Here is a 22,355-nt window from a genome sequence, read left to right on the forward strand (position 1 = left end):
TGGGTTCCCTGCTTTTCTTCTCTAATCCCTTTCAAAGTAATTTACTTTCTAGAATGTGAAAAGAACAGAAAATAAACATTTTGTACAATTTTTAAGGGTTTTTTTTTTTAACATTTTTTTGGAAAAGAAAGCCTGCTTTTTAATTTAGTGAATTTTATATATGAACTCTGCCTTCCAGGAGAAAATGTAAAACTGTATTTAAAATCATACAAAGTGAACTAAAGAGTGCAAAAAACGCAGTTCACTTGCTGCCTTGTCCCTAAAGTATCTGGAAACCTAGTTGCTAAAGCCCCCTGTACAGGGGCAGCTGGGGATGTGGGGAGCAGTAAAAACTGGTAGCTGGACCACCTATTTTCACATATTTTCTAGCCTCCAGCTGCACACAAAGTGTGAAAAAGAGCCAACCCTTGAAAATCTAAGGTAACATATCCAGTTAACAGGCAGCGCCACTTGTCAAACTCCACTATTAAAGTCAATGGGGCCACGCTGGAACCACAAGCCAATCGAACAGACAGAATCACCTCTTGAACGTATGACAGCTGTCATGCACTGTGAAAAGCAATCCATCATGGACTGCTTTTCAGAACATTGGACAGTGTGCACTACTAGCCTACTATCTTATCTTATCTATCTATCTATCTATCTATCTATCTATCTATCTATCTATCTATCTATCTATCTATCTATCTATCTATCTATCAGGCCAGTCAAGTTTCTTCACGCCAAACCCGCTCAACCATGTCTTCATGGACCTTGCTTTGTGCCATGGTCCAAATCATATGGTGGAGGTGGGATTATGGTGTTGGGTTGTTGTTCAGGGGTTCGGCCTGGCCCCTTATTTCCAGCTCCTAAAGTGTCAGCATACCAAGACATTTTGGACAATTTCATGCTCCCAACTTTGTGGGAACAGTGTGGGGATTGGCCTCGTCCTGTTCCAATATGACTGCGCACCAGTGCACAACGCAAGGTCTGTAAAGATATGGATGAGCGTGTTTGGGGTGGAGGAACTTGACTGGCCTGCACAGTCCTGACCTCAACTCGATAGAACACCTTTGGGATAATATAGAGCGGAGACTGTGAGCCAGGCCTTCTCATCCACATCAGTGCCTGACCTTGCAAATGTGCTTCTGGAAGAATGGTCAAACATTCCCATAGACACAATCCTAAACCTTGTGGACAGCCTTCCCGGAAGAGTTGAAGCTGTTATAGCTTCAAAAGGTGGGCCAACTCAATATTGATCCCTATAGACAGGATGCCATTAAAGTTCAAGGCAGGTGCCTGGCAAGGTGGGTGGTCCTGGCAATTCTGGTTATAGAATGACAGTGCTCTGACCAGTCCACCAGTTGTGCTTTTATTTTGTCACACATTGTCCCAGTGGAGACTACAATAGTGCTCCACATTATGCAGACATGGTCCAAGCACTCTGTCACAAGTTTATAAGCTATTTGGAGGATGCATTAATGAACTGTTGACAGATTCTTATTAGGGATGTAACGATATCGAATCGTCATGGTCGTCTCGATATCGTCGTGGTCGTGTCTCGATATCGTCGTGGTTGGGTTACAATATTAAAAGGACAGGTGTCCGTCAAAAAGCAAGGGGAATAAACACAGTCCCGCGGAACAAATCATTGTTAACTACATAGACCAGAATTTAAGGATTTTTTTTACTGTTTTTTTTTTTTTTTTTTCTTGCAATGTAGATATTTTGATCTTTCTGATGAAAAACGTGAACATAAGCTAAATGATAGGTCAGTGTTTTTTTTAAAGGCTTTTTGACTGACTATTTTATTTAAGTTTAAGTTATGTTCCTAAATACCAGTTTTAAAAGGCTGCCTTTATTTGCCTTGCACATTTAAACCTGACTTAACTTGATCTTTGTTTGCACTTAAAGGGAATTGCCTATTGTTTGTTTACAATTGTTCTAGCTGCTTCTTAACTTGAACATTGCACAGAAGAATCAGTTATGCAACCAAGTATTACTATACAGAATATTGATGTTCCTGACTACAACTTGCACTTTAAAAGCACTATGTGATCAGTGTTTTATGTTGTCATGGATCCATAAATACAACAATAAAATGCCTGTTGACTGGCAAAAGCAGAATAAATGTCGGTATTTTTTCGCTATTATCATCACAAACACTATCATGAGCTATTTAACAATACCATGAGCTTTTCCACAATATCGCAATAAATATCGTACCGTGAGGTCAATATCGAAATTTTATCGTACCGTGAGATTTTGATATCGTTACATCCCTAATTCTTATAGACCTGCTGCATATGTGTGAACATTATTCTATAATATGTATCAAGAAGTTAGTGTGACATTTAGTGCAATGAATAAGATTGATGGTTTTTGTATTCATTTACATACAACTGGTAAATTTTTTGCTAAATGTGCCACATGTCCACGTCATGCAATCCTTGGCACAGCGACTCTCAGACAGAGGGAGAACCAGCAGATTTAGCCACTTTTGCATTGCACATTAACATCAGTTTAATCCATAGAAAATACTAAGGGGGGAAAGCACAGAGATGATGTCATCAATGTGCCGCTGCTCCATAACTGTTTTATTAGCAGGCTTGGACAGGGAGGTATATTTTAGTGTAGTAGAGAAAGCAGTGTCACCCTCTGGGCTATGCAGTTGTGTGTTCAGCTGTTTGGCTGAAAGTGAGATTTAATTTTTTTTTCTAAACCCAAGAACAACAATTTTCATGTAAAGTATCTCAAACCAAAAGAATAATCACTGCAAGGCATGTCCCCTTAAAAAGTACAAAATGTAAAATCATCAAAGTATCTCAATCCACCTAAAGCCACCCAGCATTCTTCTCCAATATGTATGAGATTCTCCTATGCAAACATACGACATTACTGGCAATACAGCAACTCCGAGCAGTTACCTTCTAACAAATACAAAGGGATTTCCAAGCTTAAACTTACCAACCAGCCAGCAACCAGCCAAATTGACCGATCTAACAATATGTGTTAGGAACAGGGGTTTAGTCTGCACACATTTGCAAATACATGTGTAATCTACAGGCCCCACCAAGGCACCCTGTTTTCTGTAGTCCTGACTCTGACTTCTGAGAGTCTCCACAAAGGAAGTACATACATTTTAATGGATAGGCAGAGGGCAGGGGAGCCTGGAAGGAGCCCACCCCTCCTTAGATACAGGGGCACACTGAGCACCCAGCACGTAGCACTATATCAGCAAAGGTGGTCACTGGCTTGTTGGTATGAGCTTGGAAATCTCTTTGTAGTTGTTTGACATACTTCACCCTTCCAGTGCTCTTTGCTGTTAAGTTACAGGTGGGGGCAATAAAAGTTTTATCTTCTGCATAGGTATGTAAAAATATACATTAACCCAGTCCATAATGCATCCAAAGGCATACAATTTATTTTTTATGGAATGACCATGAATTCACATTGTATATGTAGCATAAAATATTTATCAAGCTTTTTCAATCCATCTAACATTCAGTGTAAATCTATATGGCCTCATAAAATAGTGCACCACCCAGTATTAAACAATTAATTATACACATTGGGGTTGATTTACTAAAACTGGAGAGTGCCAAATCTGGTGCAGCTCTGCATAGAAACCAATCAGCTTCCTTTTATTTGTCAAAGCTTATTAACTGAACAAGCTAAAGTTAGGGCCTGTGCGATGCCAGACATCACATGTGATTCGTACTGCATTGCTCTGCAGATCACATGTGATGTCTATGCTATGCGAAAACTGTATGGCTGGATTCGCATCACAATCAGACCATACTTGTTTTCCTGTCCGAATTTACAGTAAACGCTGCGATCTGCGAACTGATCTGGGGGTGTCCTTAAAGTGGTAGTATCCCGCTTTTTGACACTTTTACCTACAGGTAAGCCTATAATAAGGCTTACCTGTAGGTACAAATAATATCTCCTAAACCGGCATGGTTTAGGAGATATTTACAGTGCATGCAGCCGCTCGCGCGAGCGGCGCATGCGCTCTGAAGGTCCGGGGGGACCTTCAATCTATTTGCCGGGAGCTTGCCGGAAAATCACTCCCACGCGCATGCGCGGGAGTGACGTCATCGCGGATCTGGCCAATCATCGCGCCGGAGCCGTCTCTTCCAGCCAATCACCGCGCCGGAGCCGCCGAACCCGGAAGAGACGGCGAGGGATCATGGAAGCGCCCGCACCGATGTCTGGGGGTCCGTGTCGGGGCTTCGTTCTAAGGTAAGTTACACATAATGGGCTAGTATGCGATGCATACTAGCTCATTATGCCTTTGTCTTGCAGGTTTTTTTTTTTTTTTTTGTTCTTTGGGTTTACAACCGCTTTAACTTTGTATTGACACCCTCAGCAATTCACAGAGAGCATTGTGTACTGCCGGCAATTCAGGTACATGCAGGAACCTGCACTGGATTCGCAGGGTTTCCCACATCGCACCAGTGTGAACCCGACCTTAGGAGCTGATTGGCTACCATGCACAGCTGCAGCTTACCAATTTGTAGATGTGGTGGCTGCATTTGTTTTCCTTTTCAGGCTTTCTCTCCTTTATATTCACGTGGTGATCCAGTGAACAAGTCTGTTATTATTGTTTAATAGAACAAGCTCTCTTGCAGATGTAGAGTGTTGAGACAAACCATTTACCGATGACACTGGTACCTACAAATGATCAGCTTTTAACTGTTGCTAATACTGCTTGTGTAACTGCAGGGTGAGCTGGACCTTGGCTTCAGTTTGTTGGTGTATCTAAATCTGCTAGTACATCTAACACTGCCCTCCATACTGACAATGCTGCTGTCGTCCAAAGTTGCCCCTGTGCTCCTTCACTCAGAGTGGGGGCACTATAATACAGGGAATGTGTTACTGGCCAGATCACCAAGTGAAAACTGGGGGAAAAAAAGACTAAAAATAAAAAGAATACTAATAAAGCCACCACGTCAATGATTGGTAAGTTGCAATATAATACATTTTTTGGTTTTGGCTTTACTACTGCTTTAATGAAATCTCTCCTGATATGTTGATTCCTATGACCCTTCATTATTTTTGTTACCTCTCTGGACCCATTCTATCTTATTAATATTTAAGTTCTTCAGAAATGGACACAGTATTCTAAATGAGGTCTCACTAAAGCTCTACACTCACCAACCACTTTATTAGGTACACTTGGTAACACAAATTGTTAATCAGCCAATCACATGGGAGCAGTTCAATGCATTTAGGCATCTAGACGTGGTGAAGGCTACTTGCTGAAGTTCCAACTGAGCATCAGAATGGGGAAGAAGGGGGATTTAAGTGACTTTGAATGTGACATGATTGTTGATGCCAGACAGGCTGGTCTGAGTATTTCAAAAACTGCTGAACTGCTGAGTGGGTTCTTTACAGTAAGGGCTACAAGACTGTGGAATTGTCTGCCACAAAAGGTAGTAACTGCGGAGAGCATGGCTACGTTTAAGAGACTCTTGGACGTACATCTCAAGCATCAAAACATTCAGGGGTTTGAGAAATTATTACTACACAGGCTGAACTGGATGGACTGTTGTCTTTATTCAACCGCAACTACTACGTAACCTTGATTTTCACGCACAACCATCTCTAGGGTTTACAGGGAATGTACAGGGAATGTACAGGTTCGAAAAATAGAAAATATCAAGTGAGTGGCAGTTGTGTGGACAAATATGCCTTGTTGATGTCAGAGGAGAATGGGCATACTGGTTGGAGGTGATAGAAAGGCAACAATAACTCCAACTAGAAAAGCTACAATTTCTGGGGAAGTTGTGTGAAGTGTTCTTGCCTCCACCAGTCCTATTGTGAAAACTATCAGGACTATGGCTTAGCCATTTTTAGTGGCAGTAGGGATAGCTGAACGTTGATATAAGATTTGTGTAGGTGGGCTTGAAAATGAGGGAGTGGTGGCAGTTTAGAAATCATGTCCTGATTTTTCAGCTCCCACTCTAGCTTTTGTCAGCTCCCACTCTAGTTTTGAACATTCCGCCATTCATTCCTATGGGACCAATTTCACCACAAAAACGCCGATATTTTGTGAAACATTCAGCAAAATGTTCCACAAAGTAATAGCGCACCAATCGGGAACAATCCGCACATTTCGGTATATTACTGTCTATGTACTGTAAAAACTGTGGGAGAAGTTAGGGTGGTAAATTTGGCTATAATAATAAAAATCTATGTGAGTTAACAGTAAGTGGTCTAGCCATGCAAGAACACTTAATAACTACCCTTTACAACAAATGTATGCAGAATACCATCTCTACACACATAATACATTAAACCTTGAAGCAGATGGCCTACAGCAGCTGAAGACCACAACAGGAGCCACCTCCGGTGACATCAACCCTATTCCACACCTTTTTGTCATTAGCAAAAATACATACCTTACTCACCAACCCTTTAGTTACATCACTTACCTATAGATTAAATAGAACAGGTCCTTGTATAGTCTTGTGGTACACCACTAGTGGCTGATCAATGTTCCAAAATAACCCTATTTACAACCACACTGTGGTATCTTTCCACTAGCCAACTGCATATCCACTCAAGTGTTAAAGCTGGCCATGGATGATTCAATTTTCTTTCCTGCCGCCAAGGGTTGCAAGAAGGAAAATCCACTCGATACCTCCATCAACACAGTCTTTGTTGATGGGGGAATCCCTCCCACAGAGCCTATAGCCTCAGGCAATAATCCCATGCCAAAATCAGACATGCTAGGTATACCCAATCAAACTGCCCATAGATGGTCCGAACCTCGGCCAGTCCCTGCTGATCCGGCAATGGTTCAAACCATCCATAGTCTTAGCTTGTGCAACTTTTTATTAGATCCTTATATGGAACTTTGTCTAATTCTTTGCTGAAATCAAGAAAGTATATATCCCCAGCACCACAAGCAAGCTCATGTAACCACAAGCTTCCTCAGGACATAGTGGCATTCTTCCTGCTGGTATTTAAAGGCACACGGCCACTTTACTCACTTATTACCACCAGAGGTCGCCACCAAAACTGCTAAACATCAGGTTAATTCAATATGGACAAAATAGACTAAAAGACAAGTGTATATACGGCATATTACCTATACTCTTGTCTAACTACATGTGATATGCAGCTGTGTGTGACCGGGTGGCCTAGGCTTTTGTCTACTGAGGATGACAACATTGTTATTTTTCAGTTTTAATGGTGAGAGATGGCGGTTACTTGTTTGTGAATTTTAGAATTTTTGTAATTTCTAGTAAACCCGTGTTTTAGAGGGGTATGTTTTAAAGGGGTACTGCAGTTATTTATACTCTTATGAAACGGCAGGTTCGGGTTGTCTCTTTGGCCCTCACCCCTTATGTTTGGGTAGGCTAGTTCATACAGTTTTGAGGATGCCACCTTGGAGAAATATTTGGTGAATCAGTGCCATTTATAGATACAAGTATTTAGTAAAGCCCTTATTTACTTCCCGTGTTTTTAAACCCTTTTTGCTGTGTCCCCAGAATCACCCTTGTGATGTAGTCAAAAAGTTGAATCAGATTATTCTGAGATGATCCGCCCTCAGTAAAGCCATGCTGCTTTGTGTCCAGCAAGTTATGTGTTTTTAGGTGATCAATAAGCCTTCTTTTTAGGCGTGATTCCATTAACTTGACTACAGCAAGTTTTAAACTCACTGACCTGTATTTGCCAGCTTCTACCTTGCTCTCTTTACTGCTGTAGCCATCATATCATATGCATCCATAGATCTCAAACTTTATGCATTGTGGGAGATGAGAATTGTTAACCTCAATTCTGGACCACAAGCTAAGTTTCACTGTTCTTATATGATCACTTGAAGTACCAGTATGTCGCTTCAATTGGCATATAATGTAACACTTTTGGTGAGTATCCAATAAAAAAGTCACTGCTGTATTCCTTAATGCATGGATCACAACCACATGGTATCACTGTTGAGTGTCCATAAATTGAACCAGAATCTTCACACCCATATACAAACTCACACCTACAATTGATGCAGTAATATGGCCAGTTGTGGATGCAGACTATACCATATTCCACCTTAACCCGTACTCAATATACCCCTCGGAGGGTCATGGGAGGAAGTATGAAGGTTTCTAACTGTTTTCCCTGACTACATCTGGCTTTATCAGAGGTCAACCCTCTAAGGGTCCATTCACACTAGCGCGACTTGTCAGGCGACTTGGTCGCCTGACAAGTCGCGGTCGGTTGCCTGCCATTGATTAGCACAGGACCCGTTCTAATAGGAGCGACATAAGTCGCTCCGACTTAGAATAAGGGTCCTGTACTACTTTGGGGCGACCTGGAGGCGACTTGCATTGACTTCAATTATAGGAAGTCCATGTAAGTCACGCTGTGCACCGCGACTTCACAGGTCGCCCCAGCAAGTTGTGTCGCCCCTGTCTGAATGGGCTCTAAGTCAGAGTTTCCTCTTCTGAGGTCCTGGACAAAATAGCAGCTTACCTATTCTTTGATGTTGTGGCTGCATTCTTTTCTTTACTTTTTTTCCGGCTTTTTATTTATTTTCACCTGGTGTCATCCTGCAACTGACACATTTGCTGTCCTAGGGTGACAACACCATCTCATTGTATTGTAGTAGTAAGGTGCTGTTATTTGTAAAAAAAAAAAAAGTGTAGCTGCTGACTTTTTTAATAAACAGCCACTCACCTGTCCCATGATCCAGCGGCGTACTCACCCCAGCCATGTTCGCCCCATGTCCTCCGGCAGCACCGACATCTCTACTATGGGCACCCGACTGGGACAGCCTGTGGCTTCACAGCAAGGATGCCCACTGCACATGTGCGAGCGGCTCTGTGACTGGTCCCGAAGTCTTCTACGACCTGTCATGTGTCTCCGAAGACTTGGGGAAGAAGAACTTCTGATTCTGATCGCTTAAGGTGACCAGAACGCAAGTGGGAGCAGGTATCTGTCAAAATCGGGTACCTGCTCCCACCCCCCCCCTCCCCAAAAGCTGAGTTTCACAAACAGGAGCTGGGGAGGAGGCCTTAAAGTGAAAGTTCCACTTTTATAAATTTTTTGTCAACTTCCTTTTGTTTCGGATTTAGAAAGTGTGTGTTCCTGCTCCTTGTGCCAACTTGTTATATGCAATACCCTGAGGAAAGAATTGATGCCACAAAGTTAGTGCCCCTAAATGTAACAGCCACCAGTTTTTTCTATTAAACTCACGTCACTGTCATTGCATTGTGGAGTGTCATTTGTTTGGAATTTGGGATACTAAAGTGTCATAGACAGGGCTCTCTCTTCTAATATTAATCAAGGCTGTTAAGAGTCAAGTGCTTTTTAATAAGCATTTTTCTGGTTTTCAGTGAGCAAAGGGTACTCATCAGAGACCTGCTACTATCTAGAAATAATTGCACTTTGTTCAACTCCTCTTTAAGGTGCTCAGATCAATTGCTTTGTGCTTAACTATACTCAAGTCGTTCAAACATTTCCTCATGACTGCACAGTTGGGTGTGTTTAAATGAATACTTAAGAGCTTAGTATCACAATTCTACACAGAGGCCTGTCGATCAAACACACTCTGTGCAAGGGTCATTGTCTGAGCTATTAACTATTCCGTGATACTACAATTCCCCCCAGGCCTGGCTCATGAGTGATACAAAGGAGCCTGTACGATACTTACCCTAAGGATATTGATCAGCGCACGTTAAAAGTGCCCTATATTCCTTCTTCTATCAGTAATACAATTTACCTTTTAAAGAATCTTGAATACCCATTTTTAAAGTGTACTTGGAATGTTTCTATGCTGAGTATAATGTATTGTTACAGGAAGCTACTGCTAGGTTTTATGTGCACAGTAAAACTAAGCAAGACTCCATTTTTTTTAACGTAAAACGACTTGGTATTTTGTGGATGTGATTAGGATGTGATGACTTGTGGTGTGTCTCTCTGGCGAAGTTCGCGGGCCTGGTGGGGTGGCGCCACTCCCGCGCGCGCTTTAGGCCGCCTAGGCTGGGGCGGGGCTGGTGCACACTGCGCAGATGTGCGCCGCCGCCGTGCACTCTCCCCCTAGCGAGCCGGCGCTGTGTGACGTCATGCCGCTCCTCCGCTGTGCGCCCACCCGCCGGCCTGTCACAGGCCGCCTGTGTGTTGTGAGGCCGGCCTGTGTGTGTGTGTGTGTGTGGCGTGGCGCGCGGCCGTGTTTTTGGGATAATGTCAGTCTGTGTCTTGGGGCCCCAGGCCAGCTCGGGGGCCCCAAGCAATTGCTTGTTTTGCCTGCCTTGACGCGAGGGGCCTGATTGAGAAGGCAAAGCTCACACCATTGCAGTGGTTTCCAGTACAGTCAACAAAAGTAGAGCATGCTGCATTTGTTTGCCTTTGCCACGTTCCAGTTTAGTTCCTTGCAGAAAAAATGCAGATTGTTCTACTTTTGTTGACTATACTGGATTGCACTGCAGTGGTGTGAGCTATGTCATTGAAATCCATGTCAACTACTGTCCATGTGTTTTTTTCCCCTCTTGTGTTTTCTTTTTTTTTCTTTCAAGGTTTCCCAGGTTTTTTTTTTTCTGTGATGCATTTTTGATGCGATTAGATTATATCCAGTGCATTTTTTATGTGTTTTGCCATATTCCAGTACAGTTCAGTGCAGAAATTTTTTTTGACTGCACTGGAATACCATTGGAACGAATATACCCTACTGTCCATGTGTTCTTGATGCAGAAAAAAAAAAAACACCGGAGCGCATATACAGGTCCTTCTCAAAAAATTAGCATATTGTGATAAAGTTTATTATTTTCTGATAAAGTTTATTATTTTCTGTAATGTACTGATAAACATTAGACTTTCATATATTTTAGATTCATTACACACAACTGAAGTAGTGCAAGCCTTTTATTGTTTTGATATTGATGATTTTGGCATACAGCTCATGAAAAACCAAAATTCCTATCTCAAAAAATTAGCATATCATGAAAAGGTTCTCTAAACGAGCTATTAACCTAATCATCTGAATCAACTAATTAACTCTAAACACCTGCAAAAGATTCCTGAGGCTTTTAAAAACTCCCAGCCTGGTTCATTACTCAAAACCGCAATCATGGGTAAGACTGCCGACCTGACTGCTGTCCAGAAGGCCATCATTGACACCCTCAAGCAAGAGGGTAAGACGCAGAAAGAAATTTCTGAACGAATAGGCTGTTCCCAGTGTGCTGTATCAAGGCACCTCAGTGGGAAGTCTGTGGGAAGGAAAAAGTGTGGCAGAAAACGCTGCACAATGAGAAGAGGTGACCGGACCCTGAGGAAGATTGTGGAGAAGGACCGATTCCAGACCTTGGGGGACCTGCGGAAGCAGTGGACTGAGTCTGGAGTAGAAACATCTAGAGCCACCGTGTACAGGCATGTGCAGGAAATGGGCTACAGGTTCCGCATTCCCCAGGTCAAGCCACTTTTGAACCAGAAACAGCAGCAGAAGCGCCTGACCTGGGCTACAGAGAAGCAGCACTGGACTGTTGCTCAGTGGTCCAAAGAACTTTTTTCGGATGAAAGCAAATTTTGCATGTCATTCGGAAATCAAGGTGCCAGAGTCTGGAGGAAGACTGGGGAGAGGGAAATGCCAAAATGCCTGAAGTCCAGTGTCAAGTACCCACAGTCAGTGATGGTCTGGGGTGCCATGTCAGCCGCTGGTGTTGGTCCACTGTGTTTTATCAAGGGCAGGGTCAATGCAGCTAGCTATCAGGAGATTTTGGAGCACTTCATGCTTCCATCTGCTGAAAAGCTTTATGGAGATGATTTCATTTTTCAGCACGACCTGGCACCTGCTCACAGTGCCAAAACCACTGGTAAATGGTTTACTGACCATGGTATTACTGTGCTCAATTGGCCTGCCAACTCTCCTGACCTGAACCCCATAGAGAATCTGTGGGATGTTGTGAAGAGAAAGTTGAGAGACGCAAGACCCAACACTCTGGATGAGCTCAAGGCCGCTATCGAAGCATCCTGGGCCTCCATAACACCTCAGCAGTGCCACAGGCTGATTGCCTCCATGCCACGCCGCATTGAAGCAGTCATTTCTGCAAAAGGATTCCCGACCAAGTATTGAGTGCATAACTGAACATCATTTTTAGAAGGTTGACTTTTTTTTGTATTAAAAACACTTTTCTTTTATTGGTCGGATGAAATATGCTAATTTTTTGAGATAGGAATTTTGGGTTTTCATGAGCTGTATGTCAAAATCATCAATATTAAAACAATAAAAAGGCTTGCACTACTTCAGTTGTGTGTAATGAATCTAAAATATATGAAAGTCTAATGTTTATCAGTACATTACAGAAAATAATGAACTTTATCGCAATATGCTAATTTCTTGAGAAGGACATGTAGTTTAAACTAGTCTTAAACAATTGTGCCATCTCTTAGTTTCTTGAAAGTTGTAGCTAAGCCCCCTAGGCATCCAGAAGGCTCTAGACTCCTGTCTAGGTTCCCTGGTGGATGACCTGGCTCTGATAGGGCTTTTTGGTTGCTCACACCATCAAAATAGCCTTCATTTTTTTTACAAGCACTATATAGTCAGTGAATGTGATTATGGGTGTTTCTCAATTGAACACAAAATCCATACACAATAGAGAATCATAGAAGGTTTCGAATCAGATGGGTCACACTTTTTTCCTTTAGTTTCCAATTGTGTGACTATTTCAACCACATACAGAATAATGTTGCCATATACCAAGTCTGGAGCAGATTTTCCTTGCATTTCCTATCGCATGCATAGTTACCATTGGTTGCCAACTTAGACATGTAATTCTTGAAGCAAGTACAATGCGTACTTTTATTGTCTAAGATTGGTGATGCATGCTTATTGTTACTACAACGTGAGCCACCTGTAGACCTTGGCCATTAGCATTTATTCACCTGGCAATGATCCTTGGGGAGCAGAACAGGGCCATGAAGCAATATGGTCACTCTTTTCCTTGTACTGTTGACACAAAGTTACTGCATGGGCAGTGCTGTGATAAATAAATGGGGGGGTCTTTGAGCTTGTACGTGCCATGGCTTGTCGTGTCAGCAGGTAAGGCTTCATGCACACTTGAGCTCAAAAATGCCTGTTTTACAGGTGTTTGAAATGTTTATTTTCTGCCTTTAAATGACCGTCCGTGTTCGCCTACATGACCATGCGCACACAGGCATTTTCAGGAGTTTAGAGGCAGAGGCGTTTAACCACTTGCCTACTGGGCACTAAAACCCCCTTCCTGTCCAGGCCAATTCTCAGCTTTCAGCGCTGTTGCACTTTGAATGACAATTGTGCGGTCATGCAACACTGTACCCAAATGAAATTTTTATTATTTTTTTCAAACAAATAGAGCTTTCTTTTGGTGGTATTTAATCACTACTGTTTTTTTTTTTTTTTTTTTTTGCTGAACAAACAAAAAAGACTGAAAATGTTAAAGAAAAAACAAAAACAAACTGTTTTTATAGTTTGTTATAAAATTTTGCAAACAGGTAATTCTTCTCCTTCATTGATGTGCGCTGATGGGCACTGACAGGCTGTACTGATGGGCAGTACTAAAGGGCACTGGTTGGTGGCACTGATTCAGCACTGATGATGGGGGAATGATGGGTGACACTGGTGGGCATTGATAGGTAACCTATCACTTGCGAGTTTCAGAGAGGAGCATTTTGGCAGAAAAAAACACCTGATGTGTCTAAATTTTTATTTATTTTTTTTCATTTAATAGTCTGGCCAATGAAATGAATAAATGCTCAAGCACTTGACAGGCCTAAACGCTCCTGCAAAAACACAGCTTAGGTGCTTTTTTGAATCTTACCCAAGAAAAAGATATCCAGAAAAACCTGATATACTCACAAGGGGTTCTTGCATCGTACGGAGGTCAAAACAACATCATTTTATTTACTTTAATGTACCTTATATCCTTTATATTGTATGATACAGTGGAAGAATACGGGTTAAACTACATGGTAATATAGAGGCACAATCAGAAGATGTTCACTGATACATAGATACATAATGCTTCAGTTGTTCTTGTTTACTCATGGCTCTCTGCACCGAGTTTTAAGCTGAATTCACACTATAGTAAATGCATTGAGTTTTTTAGTTTGAATCTCAAATACTCATTTTGCTGCTCCTTAATGCATACAAAAGCCTAGCAAAATGCGTGTTGTATTGCAGTGACGTTCAGCAGAATGGAATGTAGTTAAACACGCATTACAGATGCATGATAAAATGCAAAGTTTTGCGACCTCTATTATGTGAATCCACCCGTAAAGGAGACCTATGCTGAGAGAAATACAAGAGCTGACAATGCTGATCTGTTAGGAAAGCAAAGTTCCTGCCTGTCTGTCCCTGCCTTCAATACTTTGAGTCACTGACTAGGAATGAGCTTGGAAAGAGGAAAGGATTGCCGCTACTCCCAACCAGCCCAGGTGAATAAACCATGAAGAGCGTCCTCAGCCTACATGTCTCCACCAAACCACACAACCTAATGCATTTCGCCCTGCCAACTCAGAGTTAATCATATAATTAATCCTGGGTGGGCAAGGGGCGAAATGCAGAGTGTGTGGTTTAGTGGATACATGTAGGCTGAGGCTGCTGTTCCTTGTGTATTCACCTGAGTTGGTCAGGAGTAGCGACAATCCTTTCCTCTTTACATTCACTACCCCCCTGGATTGGTATTAGGACTATCGTGCACCCCATGTTCAGGGATATGCTTTCACCTCTACTTTGAAGAAAACAAAATAAAGAGAGCGCACACCGCCCTAGTGTAACACCATTTAATGAAAATAATTAAAGCCATAAAAACAGGTACTCCCAAACAAGTATAGTGTCATGCATGGAAATGATATCCCCCGATCTGATGTGTGTAGGGTACTCTCCTCCTTGCCGGCGGCTCAGCTGTTCGTTCCCACAGTAGTACGTGGATAACGTCCAGCTAAGGCAACCACCTCGGATGACTCAAGGTAGCTCATACTACTGCGGGAACGAACAGCTGAGCCGCCGGCAAGGAGGAGAGTACCCTACACACATCAGATCGGGGGATACCATTTCCATGCATGACACTATACTTGTTTGTGAGTACCTGTTTTTATGGCTTTAATTATTTTCATTAAATGGTGTTACACTAGGGCGGTGTGCGCTCTCTTTCTTTCGTTTTCTGCCTAGTTTCTCTGCCTCATATCCCATGGAGGGTTAAGAGAGCTTCCACACTTTTTTCTGTTGTGTTTCACCACTGGCCATACTACAAGGTTCCCCAGCTTGATCCCTCCAGGATCTGCGCAGGGACTTGGTAATGTGTTTCTCTTTTGCACCTCTACTTTGAGCAGCGCCATAAACAATCAAATAGGAATGAGCTTGGGCCTGTTCCGAACCTGGTAGTTAGCTGTCTTTACTGGGCCAATAAGCTGTGGGCTTGAGATTTCTCTCCCCACAGTTTAATGTATACAAAATGACGGAGATGCTTGTGACATCATGGGCATGTTCCCATATTAGGTCAATGATGTCACAAACATCCCTGGCCACAGTTCATTTGGCCCAGCAATGGCAGCTAAGTTCAGATCTAACCCACACCCCAAACCAAAGCTCATCACTACAGAACAAGCAGGCAGATCAGGAATGTCAAAGAGAAGACAGAACTCCTTAGGTGAGCTATTTCTTTCCTGCAACCACGGTCAGTGGGTCAGTGTTGATGAGGGAATCCCTCCCATGGAGCCATTGTGTTCTTCGGGGGGGGTGGGGTTAGAATAGTCGCTAGCAGAAATCACATGTAAAATCTGGCAGGCTGGTTGTACCCAAGTTTTTTGATTGATCAACCAGCCCAGATTTGAACCTTCTATGGCCGCCCGGTTTAAGAGGTCAGCACTGGCTGCCTCCATACTGTACTCTCCCAGTGCAATCTTCTTACAGTATGATTCAATATTTGTTTTCAGTGTGGCTTGTGAGCTGTCAGAAGTTTACACACAGCATGCATTATAGTAGATAAGCAAGTGTGTAGAACATATGTCTGATTCTAGGGCTGAGCTCACCTTTGGAATCCATGAGAGATGTAATAAGCCAGCAGCCATTTAAAACTGAAATGTTTGCTTTTTTTTTTTTTTTTGTGGCAATGGCCTTTAAAAAAATGTTTCTAGTGTGATTGTGTAGCTTGATGTGCTATGATTTCAGGCCATTACATTCTTTTATTTTTAGAATTAAAATCTGAGCAGCAAAATAACATAAATGTCTGGATCTGTGGAGGCTTTTAACAAAGTAAAGTAGAGCTTTGGTGACATGTCAACCCTAAGGCCAACTAGAAAGGCAACTCTGGCCTTTTCAGTACATTTTACTATCAGTTCTAATGCTTCCTTTTAAAATACCATACATTACAGAACACCTTCTTTGCAATGTACTTGACCTTTCTGCATTGTGTAATGTAAATGTACTGTGAATGCCATCTGCTGCTTGATGCTAAACATAGAAGAAAATATCAGAGCCACACTCCCACAGTATGTCTAGAAATTATTTAGGGATTTGCTTTACTAGCTTCTCAGACACATCAGAGCATGAATGATCATTTCTACCACCCATCTGCGACTGATCACTGGCTTTGTGAGAAATAATCGCACCGCTTGTTGTGCTGTTATGATGTAGAATAGATGTAGGAATATTTTGTACTAGCACAATTGGCTACAACTGTTGTGTGTTTGTGGAAGCTTTGTCATTTGTTAGAGCTGTCATTTTGCAAGGAGGGTCCATTATTGATCTATCAGCCACTAAGAAAATTGTTGGCTGGTGTCCAGTTGAAGTCCCTACCATTGAAAGAAAGCCTTTTCCTAGGAGCAGGGGTATAGGTCTTATTCATAAAACTGCAACAGCACTTAAAAAGGATCTCCAGGCTCCTTCAGAAAAAAAATGAAAGTCAGCAGCTACAAATACGGAGTGCAAGATGTGATTATGCTTAATTGCTTATGAGGCCACTTGGTCTATGTTCTAGAGTACATACCGCAGTACTTACAGTTCTGTACAAATTCGAGGTGTGATGATCCTTCATACTGTACATAGTAGTTTTACTACTGGTAAGAAACCATAACAAATCATACCGATGTGTTTGGTACAGTTTTTTACTAGCACCTTACACTAGTACAACTTGTCAGGGGACTTGGTCAGCCTGACAAGTCGCGCACCGTCGCAGTCCATTGTGTGGTTCTAATAGGAGCGACACAAGTCACTCCGACTTAGAAAAAGGTTCCTGTACTACTTCGGGGCGACCTGGAGCGACTTGCATAGACATTCATTTTATGAAGTCAGTGCAAGTCGCGCCGAAGTCGCGGTGCACGCGACTTTACAGGTCGCCCTCGAAGTCGTGCTGCTTCAGTGTGAACTGGCACTTATATCTATTTGCTACAATGTAATTTTTAAATCCTGAGGCTTACTACTGTCAACTTGTACTCAGTTTAAATGAATCTTGTAAACCCTATAACATTCATTTTGTTGATAAATTGTTAAATACATGTGCCTTACAAAAGAAAAAAAATGTTGCATTTTAAATATATGTGAAAATGTTGAAAAGAAAAGCTGCTTACAGTGGGTACGGAAAGTATTCAGACCCCCTTAAATTTTTCACTCTTTGTTATATTGCAGCCATTTGCTAAAATCATTTAAAGCGGAGTTCCGGGCACAGAAGTCATTTTTCAACAAACATACCCCCGGGACAGTCAGGGCTAGTACATTCCACAATGGCTAGCCTCTGATCTGTCCCGGTTCGCACTTACCTTTTAGAAGAAATACTCACTTATAAAATTTCTTCCAAGGCGTTTCCATCTCTCTTGTGGGCAGCTGAAGCCTGCGCGGTCCTCTTCGGCGTCTTCTTCCGCGTCTTCTTCTCCCAGAATGCGCCTGCACCGGCCCCTCTCGTCACTTCCGGTGCGGCGTCGCCCGGAAGTGACGAGCGGAGCCGGTGCCGTCACATTGATTCCTGGGAGCGATGACGTTCAGCTCCCAGGAATCAGTGCAAGCCCGGAAGAGACGACTGAGCCTCGGCACAGAGGGAGGAAGTGAAGACTAGGTGAGTATCTTCAATCTTCAATTACAAGGTGAGTAAATAAAAAAAAAAACCTAACTATACAATTCCTTTTCAGGTGAAGGTGTAGAAGCGGACGGGCACAAAAAAAAAAATATCGATTTGGTGCCCGGAACTCCGCTTTAAGTTCATTCTTCTTCCTCATGAATGTACACATAGCACCCCATACTGACAGAAAAACACAGAATTGTTGACATTGTTGCAGATTTATTAAAAAAGAAAAACTGAAATATCACATGGTCCTAAGTATTCAGACCCTTTGCTGTGACACTCATATATTTAACTCAGGTGCTTTCCATTTCTTCTGATCATCCTTGAGATGGTTCTACGCCTTCATTTGAGTCCAGCTGTGTTTGATTATACTGATTGGACTTGATTAGGAAAGCCACACACCTGTCTATATAAGACCTTCCAGATCACAATGCATGTCAGAGCAAATGAGAATCATGAGGTCAAAGGAACTGCCTGAAGAGCTCAGAGACAGAATTGTGGCAAGGCACAGATCTGGCCAAGGTTACAAAAAGATTTCTGCTGCACTTAAGGTTAATAAGAGCACAGTGGCCTCCATAATCCTCAAATGGAAGACATTTGGGACGACCAGAACCCTTCCTAGAGCTGGCCGTCCGGCCAAACTGAGCTATCGGGGGAGAAGAGCCTTGGTGAGAGAGGTAAAGAAGAACCCAAAGATCACTGTGGCTGAGCTCCAGAGATGCAGTCAGGAGATGGGAGAAAGTTGTAGAAAGTCAACCATCACTGCAGCCCTCCACCAGTCGGGGCTTTATGGCAGAGTGGCCCAACGGAAGCCTCTCCTCAGTGTAAGACACATGAAAGCCCGCATGGAGTTTGCTAAAAAACACCTGAAGGACTCCAAGATGGTGAGAAATAAGATTCTCTGGTCTGATGAGACCAAAATAGAACTTTTTGGCCTTAATTCTAAGCGGTATGTGTGGAGAAAACCAGGCACTGCTCATCACCTGTCCAATACAGTCCCAACAGTGAAGCATGGTGGTGGCAGCATCATGCTGTGGGGGTGTTTTTCAGCTGCAGGGACAGGACGACTGGTTGCAATCGAGGGAAAGATGAATGCGGCCAAGTACAGGGATATCCTGGACAAAAACCTTCTCCAGAGTGCTCTGGACCTCAGACTGGGCCGAAGGTTTACCTTCCAACAAGACAATGACCCTAAGCACAAAGCTAAAATAACGAAGGAGTGGCTTCACAACAACTCCGTGACTGTTCTTGAATGGCCCAGCCAGAGCCCAATTGAGCATCTCTGGAGAGACCTAAAAATGGCTGTCCACCAATGTTTACCATCCAACCTGACAGAACTGGAGAGGATCTGCAAGGAGGAATGGCAGAGGATCCCCAAATCCAGGTGTGAAAGACTTGTTGCATCTTTCCCAAAAAGACTCCTGGCTGTATTAGATCAAAAGGGGGCTTCTACTAAATACTGAGCAAAGGGTCTGAATACTTAGGACCATGTGATATTTCAGTTTTTCTTTTTTAATAAATCTGCAACAATGTCAACAATTCTGTGTTTTTCTGTCAGTATGGGGTGCTATGTGTACATTCATGAGGAAGAAGAATGAACTTAAATGATTTTAGCAAATGGCTGCAATATAACAAAGAGTGAAAAATTTAAGGGGGGTCTGAATACTTTCCGTACCCACTGTTTTTACACCCAAAGTTAGTTGTTACACTATAGATTTTACAGTATTCACATGCTTATTTACACCCAAAGTGGATGTGTTGTTACACTATAGATATTACAGTATTCACATATTCTTAACAAGCAGTAAATCACCTTAAAAAAAAATAAAAATAAAAAAACACTCACTGACCTTTGTAGCTAAAGGCACCGTAGAGCAATTTGTACTCAAAGTTTTCAATATAAGCACTTTATTCTCTGAGCAGCACAGCTACCATCCCATCCCTAAGCATCTGGTCTGTGTTCACATTAGAGATTGAAAAACCACCATGTTGCTGATGGGAGAGGGGGATATAGATATGTGAGAACAAATTAATCAACTTCAGTGCCTCTGCTGTGAATTTTTAAGAATGAATTGCTCCATAGTGCATGTAGCCACAGTGGTCTGAGATTTTGTTTTACAGCTTATGAGTATTGAAATATTTAAATGTGCATTGCCTGGCTAAATATTGTGTTTTCATTTAAAGTAACAACCCTGCCTGGTGGCTTACAGCCTAAGCTGTTAGAAGGCACATACTTATCTAACTTCAGTTCACTCAACGCTACCAGGAACTCTTCTAAGCCAGCTATGTAAATATCAACTTTCTAAAAGTAGTTATTAGTATACATTACATTGCACATACATTGGAGTTGGTTTACTAAAACTGTAGAGTGCAAAATCTGGTGCAGCTCTTCATAGAATCCAATCAGCTTCCAGGTTTTCTTTTTCTTTTTTTTTTTTTTTTTGTCAAAGCTTAATTGTTATTCTACCTGAATACTATTGAAGGACTGCTGTGTCAGAAAATACTGTATTCTGAGAACACTAGAATTGTAATGATAATAATCAGCATATGCAGCAAGTTTCCTTTTTATCTTGCATGCATGTAACCATGATATATATATATTTTTTTTCCCAGACTACGCTTGCCAACAAAAGTGACAGGCGACAATCTATATTGCTGTTAGGGTGATTAGATTTGTTTTTTTTTTTTGTTTGTTTTCACTAAAGCTTGCACAGTAACACATGGTAAAACCCATGTTTTAGGGTTAGGTACATAAGTGCACAGCTCTATGCACCAGTTCCGAGGGTCGTGTAGACCCACCTGGAAGGCACAGGTTTTGAAGCTCCATGGATCTTCACACACATCCCTGTGTGCACATCCAGGTGGGATGGATGCACAGCTCACTACACTCTGTTTTCAGAGCCATGCATCATTTCTGCACACATTTACACATAGGGATAAACATGAAAATCCATGCAGCTGCCATTCTGTCATTGATTTTGACAGGCTGGCTGCATGGAGCTACATGGACCACTTGTGCCTCCCAGACAGATAAACTCAGCCCTATGCATGGGTTTATGGAAATCTTGTGATTGAATGATGCCTTAAACTGTGTTACCACAACACACAGTGACACATATTATATGCGTGTTGCGATACACATATACAGCATGTTTTTTCACAGGAGCCATAACTACAGAGGAGGCATTGGGAATCAGTGCACTGACAACAACACTGGAAACAACATTGGGTGGTATACATCTGCCACAATGTTGCGTTATGGCCTCTGGGGCCATCAAAATTTTATCGTTGACTATCAGTGGTCCACAGACCACTGGTTGGCGACCACCAGTTAAGGCATTGTCACTTTTGTTGGACACATTAGGCGACTTGTGATGTCCCGTGCACCGCGACTTTGGTGCGACTTGCACGGACTTCATATAATAGGTGTCTATGCAAGTCGCTCCGAGGTCGCCCCGAAGTAGTACAGGACCCTTTTTCTAAGTCGGAGCCTTAGCCTTAGTCGCTCTTATTAGAACGGGTCCTGTAGCAGTCAATGGACCGCGACTTGTCAGGCTGACAAGTCGCCTGACAAGTCACGGTAGTGTGAATGGGGGCTCACTGTGCATGTAATTGTGCAACAAAATCTAAAAAATAAAGTGTAATAAATATAATTTTAGTTATCATTGCATATATTACCCTCAGATTACAATATATTTAAAAATTATTCCTTTAAAACCATTAAAAGTTGCATAATAATAAGTGATACAGTAGACGTGTGCTATTGCTAATAGGAGATTGATTGTTTTTTTGCCCATTTACAGGATGAAAATGCCAACCTCCCTCAGCCTGGTAAAATAGAAAAAAATATTGACTCCAAACATGACTTTGAGCCTGTGGTACCATGGCCCCGTGTCGAGGGTGTGGAGGTAGATCTCGAATCTATCAGGAGAAAGAATAAAGTTCAGAATGACCACAATCACATGGAAGTGAAGCCGAACAACCAGCAGAATGTGCCACAACGACAGTTTGTCACTTTTAAACCACAAAGTCTTGTGTATTCTGAACCCGTTCTTCGTCCTGGAATCTTGGGGAATTTTGAACCCAAAGAACCAGAACCCCAGGGTGTGGTTGGTGGTCCTGGAGAGGGAGGAAAGCCATTCATACTTGGCTCTGAATATAAGGAGTCTGTTCAAGCCAGCATTAAAGAATTTGGATTTAACATGGTTGCAAGTGACATGATCTCACTAGACCGAACAGTCAATGACCTACGGCACGAAGAGTAAGTAAAAACCTTTTCATTTTCAAATATTGTTAAGACTATAAAAAAAGAATAGTGCTCCATATGATCTTTTAAGTTTG

At 42.3% G+C, this 22,355-nt stretch overlaps 1 protein-coding gene across 2 annotated transcripts in view; it reads left to right on the plus strand.

The window, feature by feature from the left end:
• The window catches only part of GALNT7 (polypeptide N-acetylgalactosaminyltransferase 7), a 303,038-nt gene that overhangs the window by 94,345 nt on the left and 186,338 nt on the right, over positions 1-22,355 (plus strand). For both annotated transcript variants that reach the window (XM_082272937.1, XM_082272936.1), the window contains exon 2: positions 21,818-22,275. In XM_082272937.1, coding sequence (XP_082129063.1) covers positions 21,818-22,275 — 458 coding nt within the window. The remainder of the gene's footprint in view (positions 1-21,817; positions 22,276-22,355) is intronic.

Source organism: Pelophylax lessonae, assembly GCF_965119305.1.
Source record: "Pelophylax lessonae genome assembly, chromosome: 1".
Classification (NCBI taxonomy): Eukaryota; Metazoa; Chordata; class Amphibia; order Anura; family Ranidae; genus Pelophylax; species Pelophylax lessonae.